At 42.2% G+C, this 13,602-nt stretch overlaps 1 protein-coding gene across 3 annotated transcripts; it reads right to left on the reverse strand.

The window, feature by feature from the left end:
* Nucleotides 1–2,281: 2,281 nt before the first annotated feature.
* LOC121301011 (ubinuclein-1-like) lies at nt 2,282–12,592 on the reverse strand. 3 transcript variants are annotated; one of them, XM_041230082.1, is made up of 17 exons: nt 11,968–12,592; nt 11,665–11,775; nt 11,387–11,482; nt 10,739–10,882; nt 10,248–10,336; nt 9,710–10,139; nt 7,841–7,911; nt 7,378–7,426; nt 7,144–7,262; nt 6,657–6,779; nt 6,033–6,176; nt 5,626–5,676; nt 5,441–5,483; nt 4,023–5,216; nt 3,540–3,786; nt 3,107–3,196; nt 2,282–2,589 (listed from the first exon to the last, which is right to left on the reverse strand). In XM_041230082.1, exons 1-17 carry the CDS (start codon nt 12,190–12,192, stop codon nt 2,537–2,539), a joined length of 3,279 nt encoding a protein of 1,092 aa, XP_041086016.1. In that variant the 5' UTR covers nt 12,193–12,592; the 3' UTR covers nt 2,282–2,536. The 3 variants fall into 3 exon arrangements, with proteins under 3 accessions (XP_041086016.1, XP_041086015.1, XP_041086017.1); XM_041230081.1 differs by having other exon boundaries at nt 7,378–7,507; XM_041230083.1 differs by lacking the exon at nt 3,107–3,196 and having other exon boundaries at nt 7,378–7,507.
* Nucleotides 12,593–13,602: the final 1,010 nt, after the last annotated feature.

The following is a 13,602-nucleotide window of genomic DNA, read 5'->3' on the forward strand; positions in this document are numbered from 1 at the left end:
CCTCCCACTCTGAAAAACACTTTTGCCAATACAAAGTGAAGCACTTCCCATGGCTTAGATGGATGGCAATTTGGGAAACAAAAAACTTAATTAAAAGTAAATTCTGTGCAGCTTGTCAATTTAATTATTATTTATTTTAAATACAAACCATTTAACACTGTACAGGATTAACAAAACAGTTTTCATAGTCCTTGAAACCTAGCTTTGCCATTAAACATTAGTGTTGCAATGTAGCTGTTGCAAGTGCTATTTCACAATGGCAAACCAGCATCTCTTCACATTCATATTTACATACAAACTGTTTATACATACTTTGTCAAGTAAATGGCTCACAATGATCAACAAATCATTAAGTCCTGAGCTTTTACAAGAGCCGAAGCGCCTCTCCCACTTTCAGAGGCTGCCACTGCTCTTAAAACAATCACAACTCACTGCAACTCTTTAAAATCAATGCGTTCACTCTCTCCTCCCCCATTTACAGCGCAAAGATAAACCCACACTAAATGGTTCAGCATCAATGCGTTCACTCTCCTCCCCCATTTACAGCGCAAAGACAAACCCACACTAAATGGTTCAGCATCAATGCGTTCACTCTCCTCCCCCATTTACAGCGCAAAGATAAACCCACACTAAATGGTTCAGCATCAATGCGTTCACTCTCTCCTCCCCCATTTACAGCGCAAAGACAAACCCACACTAAATGGTTCAGCATCAATGCGTTCACTCTCTCCTCCCCCATTTACAGCGCAAAGATAAACCCACACTAAATGGTTCAGCATCAATGCGTTCACTCTCTCCTCCCCCATTTACAGCGCAAAGACAAACCCACACTAAATGGTTCAGCATCAATGCGTTCACTCTCTCCTCCCCCATTTACAGCGCAAAGACAAACCCACGCTAAATGGTTCAGCATCAATGCGTTCACTCTCCTCCCCCATTTACAGCGCAAAGATAAACCCACACTAAATGGTTCAGCATCAATGCGTTCACTCTCCTCCCCCATTTACAGCGCAAAGATAAACCCACACTAAATGGTTCAGCATCAATGCGTTCACTCTCTCCTCCCCCATTTACAGCGCAAAGATAAACCCACACTAAATGGTTCAGCATCAATGCGTTCACTCTCCTCCCCCATTTACAGCGCAAAGATAAACCCACACTAAATGGTTCAGCATCAATGCGTTCACTCTCCTCCCCCATTTACAGCGCAAAGATAAACCCACACTAAATGGTTCAGCATCAATGCGTTCGCTCTCTCCTCCCCCATTTACAGCGCAAAGATAAACCCACACTAAATGGTTCAGCATCAATGCGTTCACTCTCTCCTCCCCCATTTACAGCGCAAAGACAAACCCACGCTAAATGGTTCAGCATCAATGCGTTCTCTCTCTCCTCCCCCATTTACAGCGCAAAGACAAACCCACACTAAATGGTTCAGCATCAATGCGTTCACTCTCCCCCATTTACAGCGCAAAGATAAACCCACACTAAATGGTTCAGCATCAATGCGTTCACTCTCCTCCCCCATTTACAGCGCAAAGATAAACCCACACTAAATGGTTCAGCATCAATGCGTTCACTCTCTCCTCCCCCATTTACAGCGCAAAGACAAACCCACACTAAATGGTTCAGCATCAATGCGTTCACTCTCCCCCATTTACAGCGCAAAGATAAACCCACACTAAATGGTTCAGCAAATCTTGTTTTTTAAAGGGAATTACACTGTTCTGCTCCTTTATTCAGTATGACACGAAGACTGTGTTCCAGATATTATAGGGGAATTTTTGGTTGTACCAACGAAAAACAAAGAAGTGGAATTCTCCTGGAGGTCACAGAGACACTGAAAAGACCTTCAAGTTCATCATCAAACAACTAACGTATGTAAAGCCTTACAGTGTAGTGATCCTGTTCTCTACAAAGGGCGTCTTTGATGCGAAGAGAGACATGCAGCAGCAAAGCCCTCCCAGTTACTCTCCGCTGCTGCCAGTATGCAAGAGCAGTGTTGGGCTTCTTTACTCAGAAGACAGAGTACAGAGTGTTCTGCAGCACTTACATTCCACTTCACTGTTAGGTTAATGTCTTTGCCCACACATCTTAATCACTATCTTAGGAACCTCTGTTTGTGGGTGGTACCCTGCTCTGTGTTCATGGGACTAGTGTACAGCTCTGGCCAAAAGTTTTGCAACACCTAGATTTTTTGAATTGAGACATCATAGATATTTTATTTATCATGTAATCAAAGAACTCAACGATGATATTGAAAAAGTCTACCGGAAGCCATAATAGTAGTACAGTATTACATTGTCATTTTCCATTCTATACAGAAAACTACAAAGCGGTATGTAATTCAATATGTTGATGTAATATTATTCAGAGATAATTGTTAATGAGATAATTCTATAGGGTAATGGTAAACTTAAAAGTATTCCGCAGCATTCCGGCGTGTATAAAACCATTCGGTTATAATACCCTCCAGATGTTAATGTAATAGTTCATGCTACAGTTACCGGATTCCATGTTCATTCTGCAAGAAGCATCACTGCAGTTTTCGCTGTGCATTTGAGTTCTCTCCATGGATTTGACTACCATCTGAAGTACAAACAGGATAGATACATTTTATTGAACATAATGCAGCTAACCAACCAGCAACACAAACAAGCAGATGTTTGCAACCTAAAAACACAGCATGTAGAATAGCATCTCACGATTAATACCCCTGCATTATTTCACTGATTGATCTGACTGTATCCATGGGAAATTCCTTTTAAAATCTAACTAAAGTAAGTATGATGGTTGAACATATAGGTGTCCAGCCTATATCCTGTTGCCCCCGAGGGGAATCGTCACTATTTAATCTGTAATTCTAATGAACTACTGTTAATGCAACTCTATAGTTCTGTATTTGTAAACAGAGACAGACAAAGAGAGTTATGATGAAGTGAGTTTTACTCATGGCAAAGCACAGAACAAACAACAGAACCAAACCAAATCTGCTGAAACAGTTGCAGAGCTGCTCCGCTAACCAAGAACAACCAGACACAAAGGACACACACACACACACACACACACACACACACAAACACAGGTAACGCATGGGGCCCGTTACCTTGCAGACTTTGCTGTAAGTGGGTAGACTGAGTGGGTTGTGGGAGCTGTGTTGTGTGGTGGGCGCTAGCGTGCAACCCAGCAAAAATACCTAGAGGAAGAGGAAAGAAAACAAGTGCTGACACGCAAAGAGCCAGTGTGTGCATGCACTGCCTACAGTGACTGTCCAGACTTGCAAAGCACCCCGCAGCCCACCCCATGGCTTTCCTAGAGTTGTAAACTGCATGACACACACTACAACACAACGCCACATAAAAAGCAAAACTGGAAAAACACACAACAATAGCACATAACATTGTGAGATGGGACAAGCATGTGTGATTTGGATCTATAGTGACGAACAATCTCAAATTGTGAAAGTAAGGAAACAAAGACCGCTGCTCTGTCTGCTCTGGGATCCCCTCGTATTGCCTGCAGTCAGGCACAGCACTCACTGGGGGCGAGGCCATGATGGAGTGTCCCTGGCGCAGGCCCCGTCACGACTGCATCTTTACTCCCTCCTGCTTTCGAGTCTGAGCCAAACGAGAGGACAGGGAAGCTGAAGGTGTGCACTGGGATAATGTCGGGCAAGATGCTCAGGGTCCCTGGTGCCAGCGTCTCCCCAGAGGAGGTGAATGATGGGGAGAGAAGACTCAGGGATGGAGAACTGGACGGTACTGCTGCTCCTGGGACATTTTTTAACTTTTTAATATATATTAAAAGAAAAGAGAGTTTTTAATATAGTTCTTGTATAAAGGCTACAAGGACATACATGACATTCAACAAGATTTCTGTAATGCGTCAATTTAATGTTAATAATGATAAAGGAGATGGCATATATATTTATCTAGCAATGCATTTGACTGCAGGTTGGATGCATAACGTTGGCAGAGTGAAGCTAAACTTTATTTTAGACTTACAATCTTCATTTCACTTACCGAACTTGCAGATGTTGAACAGCTGGTAACCACTACTGGTTTGAGGGACGATGTCAAAAGCCTTGCCACACCTTGTGTGCCCATAGTGGAGTCTCCATTGGTACCTCCCGGAGGAGCAACCAGGGTGAGTTTCTGAGAAACCACGGGCTTCTTAACGGTGGAGCTTTGAGACTGCAAGCTGGAGGTTTGGTTTATAGAAGGCGATTTCCTATTGAGTAAAATGCCAGTGCTGACAGAGGCACTGTGTGCTGAGCTACTTGAAAGAACACTTGACTTTGCAGGCAATGAAAAAGTCGGCTTGTAAACTTGGCTGTAAGTGCTAGACATATAACTGACAGAAGACCCTGTAGAAGAAAGAATTTTAGACACAGTAACAGAGGAAGCTTGAACAGCACAGGGTAGAGAGGAGTGGGGAGGATGAAAAGGCTGTGTCTTTGCAGCTGTTTTTGACTGCTGCATGCTGGCACATTGCTGAAACAGCGTTGATGCTTTAGACTGAGACAAGCTTTGCAGTTGGCTGATGCTGAACTGCGCGGACGAAGGAAAGCTTTTCTGTGATTCGCTGGTCTGGTGAAAAGGCTTGAGGCTCTGCACAGAGCTGGAAGTTGTTCGCAGTAAGCTGAGGTTCTTGTGCTTGGTCTGCAGACTGTCAGAAAGGACTTTGTTACATGTAGAAGTCTGTGACAGAAGCCCTTTGTATCTGCTCAAAAGAGCAGTGGAACAGTTTTGAGATTTCCTCTCTTGTGAAAGCTGTCCAAGCACTAATGCCTGTTCTGCTAAAAGATTTAGGGGCGACTGTGATGATGCAGCAGAAGTAGTGACAGGTGTGGCATTAACTGGTTTTGGAAAATTATTCTTCTCATCAGATGATGTTAATACTGGCAGGTTAGCAGAAGTTGGTTTATGGACAGCAGAGAAACACAAATCAGGACTTCCCCTTGCAGCACTGTTCAGGGCAGCCAGTTCCTCAGAAACGCCTTGCAGCGACGGAGGGTTGTGGATCAAATCTTCATCCAGAGAATCGTCCCCAGTGAAGGAGTGCAGGGTGCTGGAGCCGTGTGCAGTGGCGCTGGCTGGAATGAAGAAACCCACGGGGCTCAGTGCATTACTACCAGGGCCCTGTGCCAGGACTGCTGGGCCACCCGAATGCAGCAGCGAGGTGCTTGTCGAACCCACTACTTTCACAATTGGATCCTGCAAAAAAAAAAAAAAAAAGTGAAAATACAACAAAGAAAGAAAAATGCAATCAATGGCTGGCTCTCCTTGCAGTGCTTGGAAGTTACTGTCCGTGTTGTAAAGGTCCCATTTATACACAGGACTGATGTACACTGGGTACATTCCTAATACAGCCATGCTTTGGGGTAAAGTCTGTGAGTTTGGGATTTCAGCTTTATTACATTCATCACAATAAAACATACCTTCATTTTTATTTTCGGGGGATTGATGACCTTTTTTTTTGTCCTGTGAAAACAAGACATGTCTTAAAATCAGGTCTGAAAAGATGATATCAAACTGAATCAAAGAACTGAAGGATATATAAAAAGACCTATGGCTACTACAAGAGAATAGGCCATCTTCTTTCTGACACAATCGTGGTACTTACGGTATAGAAGTGATGTAGCTATGTACCCGCCTGCTTTCCTTAAACAGCATCCTAAAGGGAAGATAAAATAAAACAATACAAGATTAGAGCACTGTTAAAATCTCTGCCCAAGAACTGAGAATGAGACCAGCAACAGACTGAACTTAAATAAAAAATAACGGTTACACTGTGTAGAAGCAACGGTATGAATATCTGTAAATAAATGCAATTCAAATACTAATAATGCAACACGGTCATTACAATAATAACCATATTTACTTATACAGGTTAACAAAAGGGATTCCAAAGAATATAGTTTGTGAGAAAATGACACTCACTTATTTATTTAACATACATTTTATTAATTGTTCAACAGCTGCTTACAGACTCTCACGTCTGTGAATGTTAGAAACGGCACGGTTCTTTACCTTGCTTGCATCCACCCCTTAGGCCACAGTGGCTTGACCTCAGCTTCCAGGAAAGCCTTAAGATATTTTTCTGCAGATTGGGACTTGTTCCTCTCCAGCTCATAACTGCCCATTTTTATTCTTACAACGTTGCAAAGAAATTCCCTATAGGAAAACAATGAAAACGATTCAACACACAGTGGAAAACAGAATAACATTTTTCAAATTGCAGTTGTTATTACCAGTATGAGAGAGGTGGGTGTCAGTGATTCCATAACTTAAATATGTGTTTTTCATCTTCCAGATTCGTTCATTTGTAGTTTTCTGAGGTTAACATTTTCCATGCCTTGTGCATCTGTCCCTGACAGTCCAAGCAAATCTCAAATTTATATTAACCCTGCAGGCCTTTTCCCCAAGGGATGTTTTATTAACACACTCATCAGCTTTAATAAACAGTCACTATTACAGACCGGCAGCGGTCAGACAGAACAGGCTGCATGGCTTCCTGCAACATGTCTGCAGTGAGGGGTGCACTGTGGAGTCCAGCTGGTGATGAAACAGAACAGAGTCCTGGAAATGAATGTGGACTAACCTGCGCTACCAGAGTCCCCCTACCCTGCCCAGTAAAAGCCAAACCCTGCAAACCTGATCTCGTCATTCCACTGGAACTTCTTCCGAGGACTCATCACCCGCTTCCCATTCTTCTCTTCATCCCCCTCCTCCTCCTCTTCATCAGAACGTTCCTTCTCTTTCCCTTCTTCCAGCATTCTGAAAACACAAACCCATTTAACTCCACAATGAAAGCTGCATGTGTTTGTTATGGAAACTCGTGCAAGTTGTGAAAACATTCCCTGCGATGCACAGTCTGATTGCAGCTTGATATGGTTTAGTTGGATAGACTGAAATTTGTATTCTGTTCAAAAACTGTAAATAACGAAGTATGCGTACCTTTATTAATGAATACACATTATACATTATTTTAGAATACTACAGATTTATATATATATATATATATATATATATGAGGAATATTAACCTACCAGCATGGAAGACTAAATACATTGAGGCAATTTAATGATTTAATGTAACCCTGCTGTGTTGCTTAAAGCGAACCCTTCTGAATCACACATACTTGGCAAACTTTGCCTGGGTGCGAGCTTGGCAGTCGTCTTGGTACTTAGCGCTCTGGCCTGGCATGACTCTACCAATAGCTGCTTTTAGTTTGTGCAGTGGCTCTTTAAGACGCCCATCCTGAAACACAAGGAACACACGCATAGCTGGGATTTAACAAGCTTCACAATGGTTTTCTGGAAGTGTTAAACAATGTAACAACTCTAAAATGTTTAGAACTTCACAAGCTGCCCACCTGCTCATGTAAATGCAACTTCTTTGCCCTTTTTATCAGAGTGTCCTTACTGCAGGGAAGAAAAGAGGCCAGATGTGCATAAACAGCAGAACGTGTCGGGTTATGCAATTCTCTGGACTGAAGCTCAACACTAAGGGTACAAAAATGCAAGATAGTGTTATAGCATCTTTCAGAACACGAACAAACTTGCCGTGAGAAGCATAATAATCCAGAACAAGTCACTGCCCACATATTTGAATAACAGGAGGCAGGGTTTCTGCTCCGCCACTTCAAATATCACAACTGGGAATTTCAATGAAGCTGCCATTGCTCTGAAATGAAACTGTGCTTTGAAATACAGCTTTATATTTCAAAAACACAGGCTGTCTATTTCAGAAAACATATTTAAAAAGAGAAAAAAGCTAAAGTAATTCTAAAAACCGGTTACATATTGAGAGAGGATTTGAAGTTCTACGATACTTACTCTAAAAGCATATTGTTGATTTCTTGTGTAAAAAACTTCTGTTTTCCCTCTCCCTCAGATGCTTTGGCAGCCTAACATGCAAGTAAAAGAACTAGTTAGTCTTGGATGGTCTATGAAATGCACAGAAACCATCAACCACATGTGCCGAGGGAGAAATGACTGCTGTTTCAATGATGCTCACCCTCCTATCATAGCCGTCCCTCATTTACCAAACATCTCAATTTCCAATGTCATCAATAACAATTCTATCCTTTTTTTTTCTGCAGTTTTACAATCTGTTGATATGTTAGTTATACATAGGGCCCTGCGAAACTCACAGGAGAATTATAAGGACAGGACTAACCTGCAATTCAGTCCTAAACCTCCAGGTGTCCATGTAGCCACTCCAGCTAAACTGATCTAAAGATTAATTAAGGAATCAACACATTAAATTCTGGACATTAAATACCCCCCTAATTAAGGGGACAATTATGGCCATTCTAGAAATGGATATGTTTTAAAGAAAAAGCTTACTTCAAGCTGTTTTAAAAAGAAATAGATGCCCCAACAAACTCAAAAAGCATTTCTTTGAGAGATTGCACGCAGCAATCTCCACTGGTGTCTCAACTCTCCCCGATTGCAGAGTATAGTAAGGGTCTGGTTGATCTTATACAGTGGTTTGAAAGCTGTGACGTTATAGTTCAAACATATAATAAAGTTACAGAATTAATAAATTCATGCCAAGCACCGGGACAAGAGCTGTACATCACAGATGCCAGTATAAACAAAGAGTGCGTTAAAACTAAGCTACAACAACCCTGACCAATGCAGAATAAAACCACGTTCTATTTAACCGGCTCAGGTTCCTGAAGGCAGGAAGGATTTCGACCCACAAGTCTGTAGTTTGGATAAAGAAACCCCCCCGATTAGATTATATTCCAGGGTTTGATGCTTATTGTAAATCAAGGATATAAGCTATATGCAAAAGGAAATGGAAAAGGAAAAGAGACATGCAAAATAACTATTTCCCAATTTAGCATGAAAGGCTAAAATATATTTGTCAGTTGTTACCAGTTCTATACGTATTCACAGGGATGCAAGGGTTAAATAAATGTCAGTAGCCACCGACAGCATTCTGTTTATTAATCTACTAATATGTACTTTGTAGTAATGGGACGAGCAATTCAAATGCTAAAAGTAATACAATGGGATGGTTGTTTAATGGTTGTTTATTAAGTGGCTTACTGTGGAGGTTACATCGACACTGTGTCTATAGGACTAAATTACAGGTTAAAAAACTAAACGGGTTGCACCGGTGAGCCGGGTTGAATAGCTGGGCATTCCAAATTGGGAGAAAATCTGGGGCAAAACAACTGCAGATTCCAAATTATAAAAATAAACAAACAAACAAACAAACAAGGTCACGAGAAACTGGTTATACAGCACGTCTCCATTCAACAGTATGCAGCAATTTAACCTTCCTCGCCATGGACACTTTATTCATACTTACACATGCACCTCTCGACTCAGCACCTCTTTATGACTGCGCCTAACCTCCCTTCCCCTCAAACTCTATTCATTATTGTGCTGCTGTTGGTTCTGAATGCTGTGCTGAATTTATAAATGGTTCTCTTCTACCTGGTTTCCTTTGTCTTCATTCTATACTATCCTTACAGTTGCATGAACAACTTCTATTAGTAAAGCTACAGGCTTAGTGATGCTGCGATCAACTGAGAGCAGTTTTAGCAGGGGCAGGATTGTTCAAACTCCAGGCACCTGCTGATTCTAATAATACCCCTAAAGAGCATTCTGAAACCCAGAACTGGGTGCAGGGCGAGTGAGGGTTCGATCCCTGACACCAGTGGACTCTGCTTTTGTTTGTCACTGCACCTGAGTGAGTTCTTTGATGCGCCTCTCCAAAGGGGCTGGCAAACCTTCAGGCAGCACAGGGCTCTGTTTAAGAACCTGGCCCGGACCTCCTGAGAGAGGGTCGCTACCCTCGTCCAGGTCAAGGGGGCTTGCAGCTGGAGAGTCATAAAGAAGCTTCTCTAGATCAATGTCACCCAAGTCGATAGTGCTAGCTGCATGCAGATCACTTTCGTTAGCACAGCCAATAAGAGAGAGCAGAGGGTCGGACACACTGAGGTTGCTGTCCAGCGCCCGAGGCGGCGCAGCCACAGGCTGAAGGCTGGACAGAGGCTTCCCATCCTCCTTTTCAAAGGCTTCCTTCTCCTTCTGGAACATTTTTTTCACACTCAGCACTCTGGTAAACTTTTTATTTTTTTTCTTTTCTTCCTTACTGGGATTAAGTGGCATAATTCTGATGAAATACAAAAAAAAAAAAAAAGACATTACATTTTGCAATGTTAGCAAGCACTCCAGTTCTTATTCTGCTGTTCCTCCCTGACAGTCATGTCAAACAACTTACCCAGCTTTAGCAACCTGGGATTCTTTATGCTGACCCTCTTCTTTCTTCTTTTTTATGACCTTTTCACTTCCATCCTTTAATTTTCGTTTCTAGAGAAAAACAATCATGTGAAACTGTAGTTCACAACAATGCATACACAACCTGTTTATTGTCCAACACATTTGAATTCCTATACAAATGTAGTCTTGTTCTGTAAAATATCACTGCTGTGTTGAACTTTGAGACCATACTGATACCTGGAGAGATATTGGAAACACACAGAAACAAGTCCTTTTCTTTTAACTTGCAGATCGAGGCCTGTGTGGAGCGCCTGGCTTCACCTCCATTCCCTGTATGTCTCCTCAGTGTTTTCACTCATATGTTGTAAGTACAGGTCACATTAACTGGCAGGAATCCACTTTGCATTTACATTTCTTGTTTTATGAATGTCTGCATGGGAGAAACATGATGACCCCCCTCGTTAAATCTCAATTTCGGAAAACTATTCACACCTTTGGAGACTTCAGCATCTTTTTCTCCTTTGTTAAATCGTCGTCTGGTTCAGATTCCGATGCCTGCCTGAATTGCAGCGTTCCAGAATTGATGTAGAACCCACCGTATTTTGTTGTGAGTGAAGCCGGCACAAGCTCATCATACTGTCACAGGAAAGAAGGAAAGCAGAAATACGCAAAGTTTACACATAAAACGAGAACTAGGTTCCCATTGCAGGTTTTATCAATCGGGTGACCAGCCCTCTACAACAGACAGTGCAGCACACTGAAACATTACGTTTCATTTCAAGCCAGTGACCTTCACCCCATAAATTCAATTTGCGTTTTCTCATCACACTAGGGGATGACCTGTATAAATCTATTTTGAACTTTTCCTGCATGCCCTCTGAAACCAGAACCAACCCTAAAACTGAAAAATAAGTCCAATATCAAATAAGCCATAGGTTACAGTTACTAAGACTTGAACAAAGAGACTACAGGTAAAATGGGAAAATATAACATTTCATTCATGCTCAAAAGTAGCTGTTGGTTCCATGGCTATTCAATATCGAGGATATTAAAGTGCTGGAGAGGGAAGGATGATCTACCCTGCAGCCCCAGTGAGGTAAACTGATACCAGGTTAAAACTGACAAAAGTAAAACACTTACAGCCTCTGAGTTGTCAATAAATGGGTCTGTGTCATCATATCCATAGCCCATATCAAATAAGTCCTGCATATGGTCCTTTTTACGCTTCTTCGGGCCCTTACATTAAAAAAAACACACATGACAAGAGTTACCCAAAACACATCCCTTTGAGGCTGAACGTAGCCAGAACCTCACTCCTCACCAAAAATGTATTGAGAGGATTAGGATTCTGTAATCTCTCTGCCCTAAAGTCAGAATTATAGCAGAAACACCTGCAGAAGGCTCTTGAAAGCACTCACATATCTTTCTTCAAACTTCTTAGCAAGCACTTCAAGCTCCAGTCTCCGTTTCCCCTCATCTTCATCTTCATCTTCCTCAAAAGGTTCCCGAGATTCTTTCACAGAATCCTTCTGCAAACCAAGGGGAAACCCGTTAAGCATAACCTTATCCGGGATCATATGGAGCAGGATTTGAACTGCAGTACTTTGATGCTGAACATCCCTTATGTTATTCATTAAGCAGAAGTTTGTCATTCGTAAATGTTACTGTTGGGTAAAGCTATATTAATGTATGATCAGTGCATTTAAATGGACTTCTCTTACCTTTGTTTTCTTTACCAGTTCGGGATAGTTAAACTCTGGACAGTGTCTTTGGTCTGGTTGAAAGAGAGCGAGTACTAGCCGAGCGGTTGGGTCTCTGTCAGTCCTTTTTGGGTCCACAGGGGTAACGACTGCTCCTTCATTCTGTGGTTTCTTCAGTAAACTTGTGGGAAGGCAGGTTTCACTGCCAGAGAGCGTGGTCAGCTGCATGCTCCGTGGTTCAGCCATAACAATGACATAAGTCTATAATCGCTGAGACACTAACTATGCAGAAAGCAGGTGGGTTCAGTTAGTGAGTGTTTTAAATACTGGCACTGTAGTTCTACATTATGAACACTTATTAAACATATGTGCATTGCTAATGGTCCCAGATCACTGACACAGTTTGGAATATTGCCAACTACATGCGGCGTAACTTAGCTGCACAATAGAGTGGAGCTTGTAGTAAAAATTCAAAATAAAATGATGTACCATACAGCAGAATGTCTTGACCTGTCACGACTTAATATCATAGCAGAGGATGGAATACAATGTAAAACAATAACACTTGTTCCTTCAGTGCTCTACTTTTTTTGCAAAGAACATCTATATTGTTTCTCAATTAAATAGTTTCCCAATCTGGAAAATATAGCACAATTTAATGCTGTTTATCTCTGCAAAGGACCTACATTAAACCGGCAGTTGCGTCATTAAGAAGCGCCAAGAGACTTTTTTTTTTTTTTTTTTTTGTATTTACTATCGTCTGGTCGTGTTGCATTGATATACTTGACTGATGACCCGATTACTCAAAGAAAACATTTGTTATTTGATTTATACAGACAAAACCAAAAAAGCTTACGCACCGCTCTGACTATAATTAATATAAAATTGGTCTAAAACCCAGCAATTTAATGCTGTTTATCTCTGCAAAGGACCTACATTAAACCGGCAGTTGCGTCATTAAGAAGCGCAGACAGCAGCAATCCAGAAATAAATCAGATAGCAGCAACCCGATCCATAAAAGGTGTCAACAGCAACCCGTTCAGGTGTCAATAGCAGCATTACTCCAGAAACAGATGCAACCCGTTCCAGAGCAGCACACCCGTTCCAGAAACAGGCGTCAGACAGCAGCACACCCGTTCCAGAAACAGGAGAGTCAGACAGCAGCACACCCGTTCCAGAAACAGGAGAGTCAGACAGCAGCACACCCGTTCCAGAAACAAATGTCCAGACAGCAGCACACCCGTTCCAGAAACTAGAGTCAGACAGCAGCACAGCAGAAACACACGTTTTTAAGCAGCACAAGTCAGACAGCAGCACACCCGTTCCAGAAACAAGTCAGACAGCAGCACACCCGTTCCAGAAACTTGTCAACTAGCAGCACACCCGTTCCAGAAACTTGTCAGACAGCAGCACACCCGTTCCAGAAACAGGTGTCAGATAGCAGCACACCCGTTCCAGAAACAGGAGAGTCAGACAGCAGCACACCCGTTCCAGAAACAGGTGTCAGACAGCAGCACACCCGTTCCAGAAACAGGAGAGTCAGACAGCAGCACACCCGTTCCAGAAACAGGTGTCAGACAGCAGCACACCCGTTCCAGAAACAGGTGTCAGACAGCAGCACACCCGTTCCAGAAACAGGTGTCAGACAGCAGCACA

The sequence above is a fragment of the Polyodon spathula genome, chromosome 26 (assembly GCF_017654505.1).
Source record: "Polyodon spathula isolate WHYD16114869_AA chromosome 26, ASM1765450v1, whole genome shotgun sequence".
NCBI lineage: Eukaryota > Metazoa > Chordata > Actinopteri > Acipenseriformes > Polyodontidae > Polyodon > Polyodon spathula.

Bases quoted from the DNA above. Each gene is read 5' to 3' on its own strand.
- LOC121301011 (XM_041230081.1), bottom strand. From the start codon at position 12,192: ATGGCTGAACCACGGAGCATGCAGCTGACCACGCTCTCTGGCAGTGAA. The intron at 11,776-11,967 runs GTAAGAGAAGTC...CTTGGTTTGCAG, and splicing joins AACTGGTAAAGAAAACAAAG to AAGGATTCTGTGAAAGAATC. The intron at 3,787-4,022 runs GTAAGTGAAATG...TATATTAAAAAG, and splicing joins GTTCAACATCTGCAAGTTCG to TTAAAAAATGTCCCAGGAGC.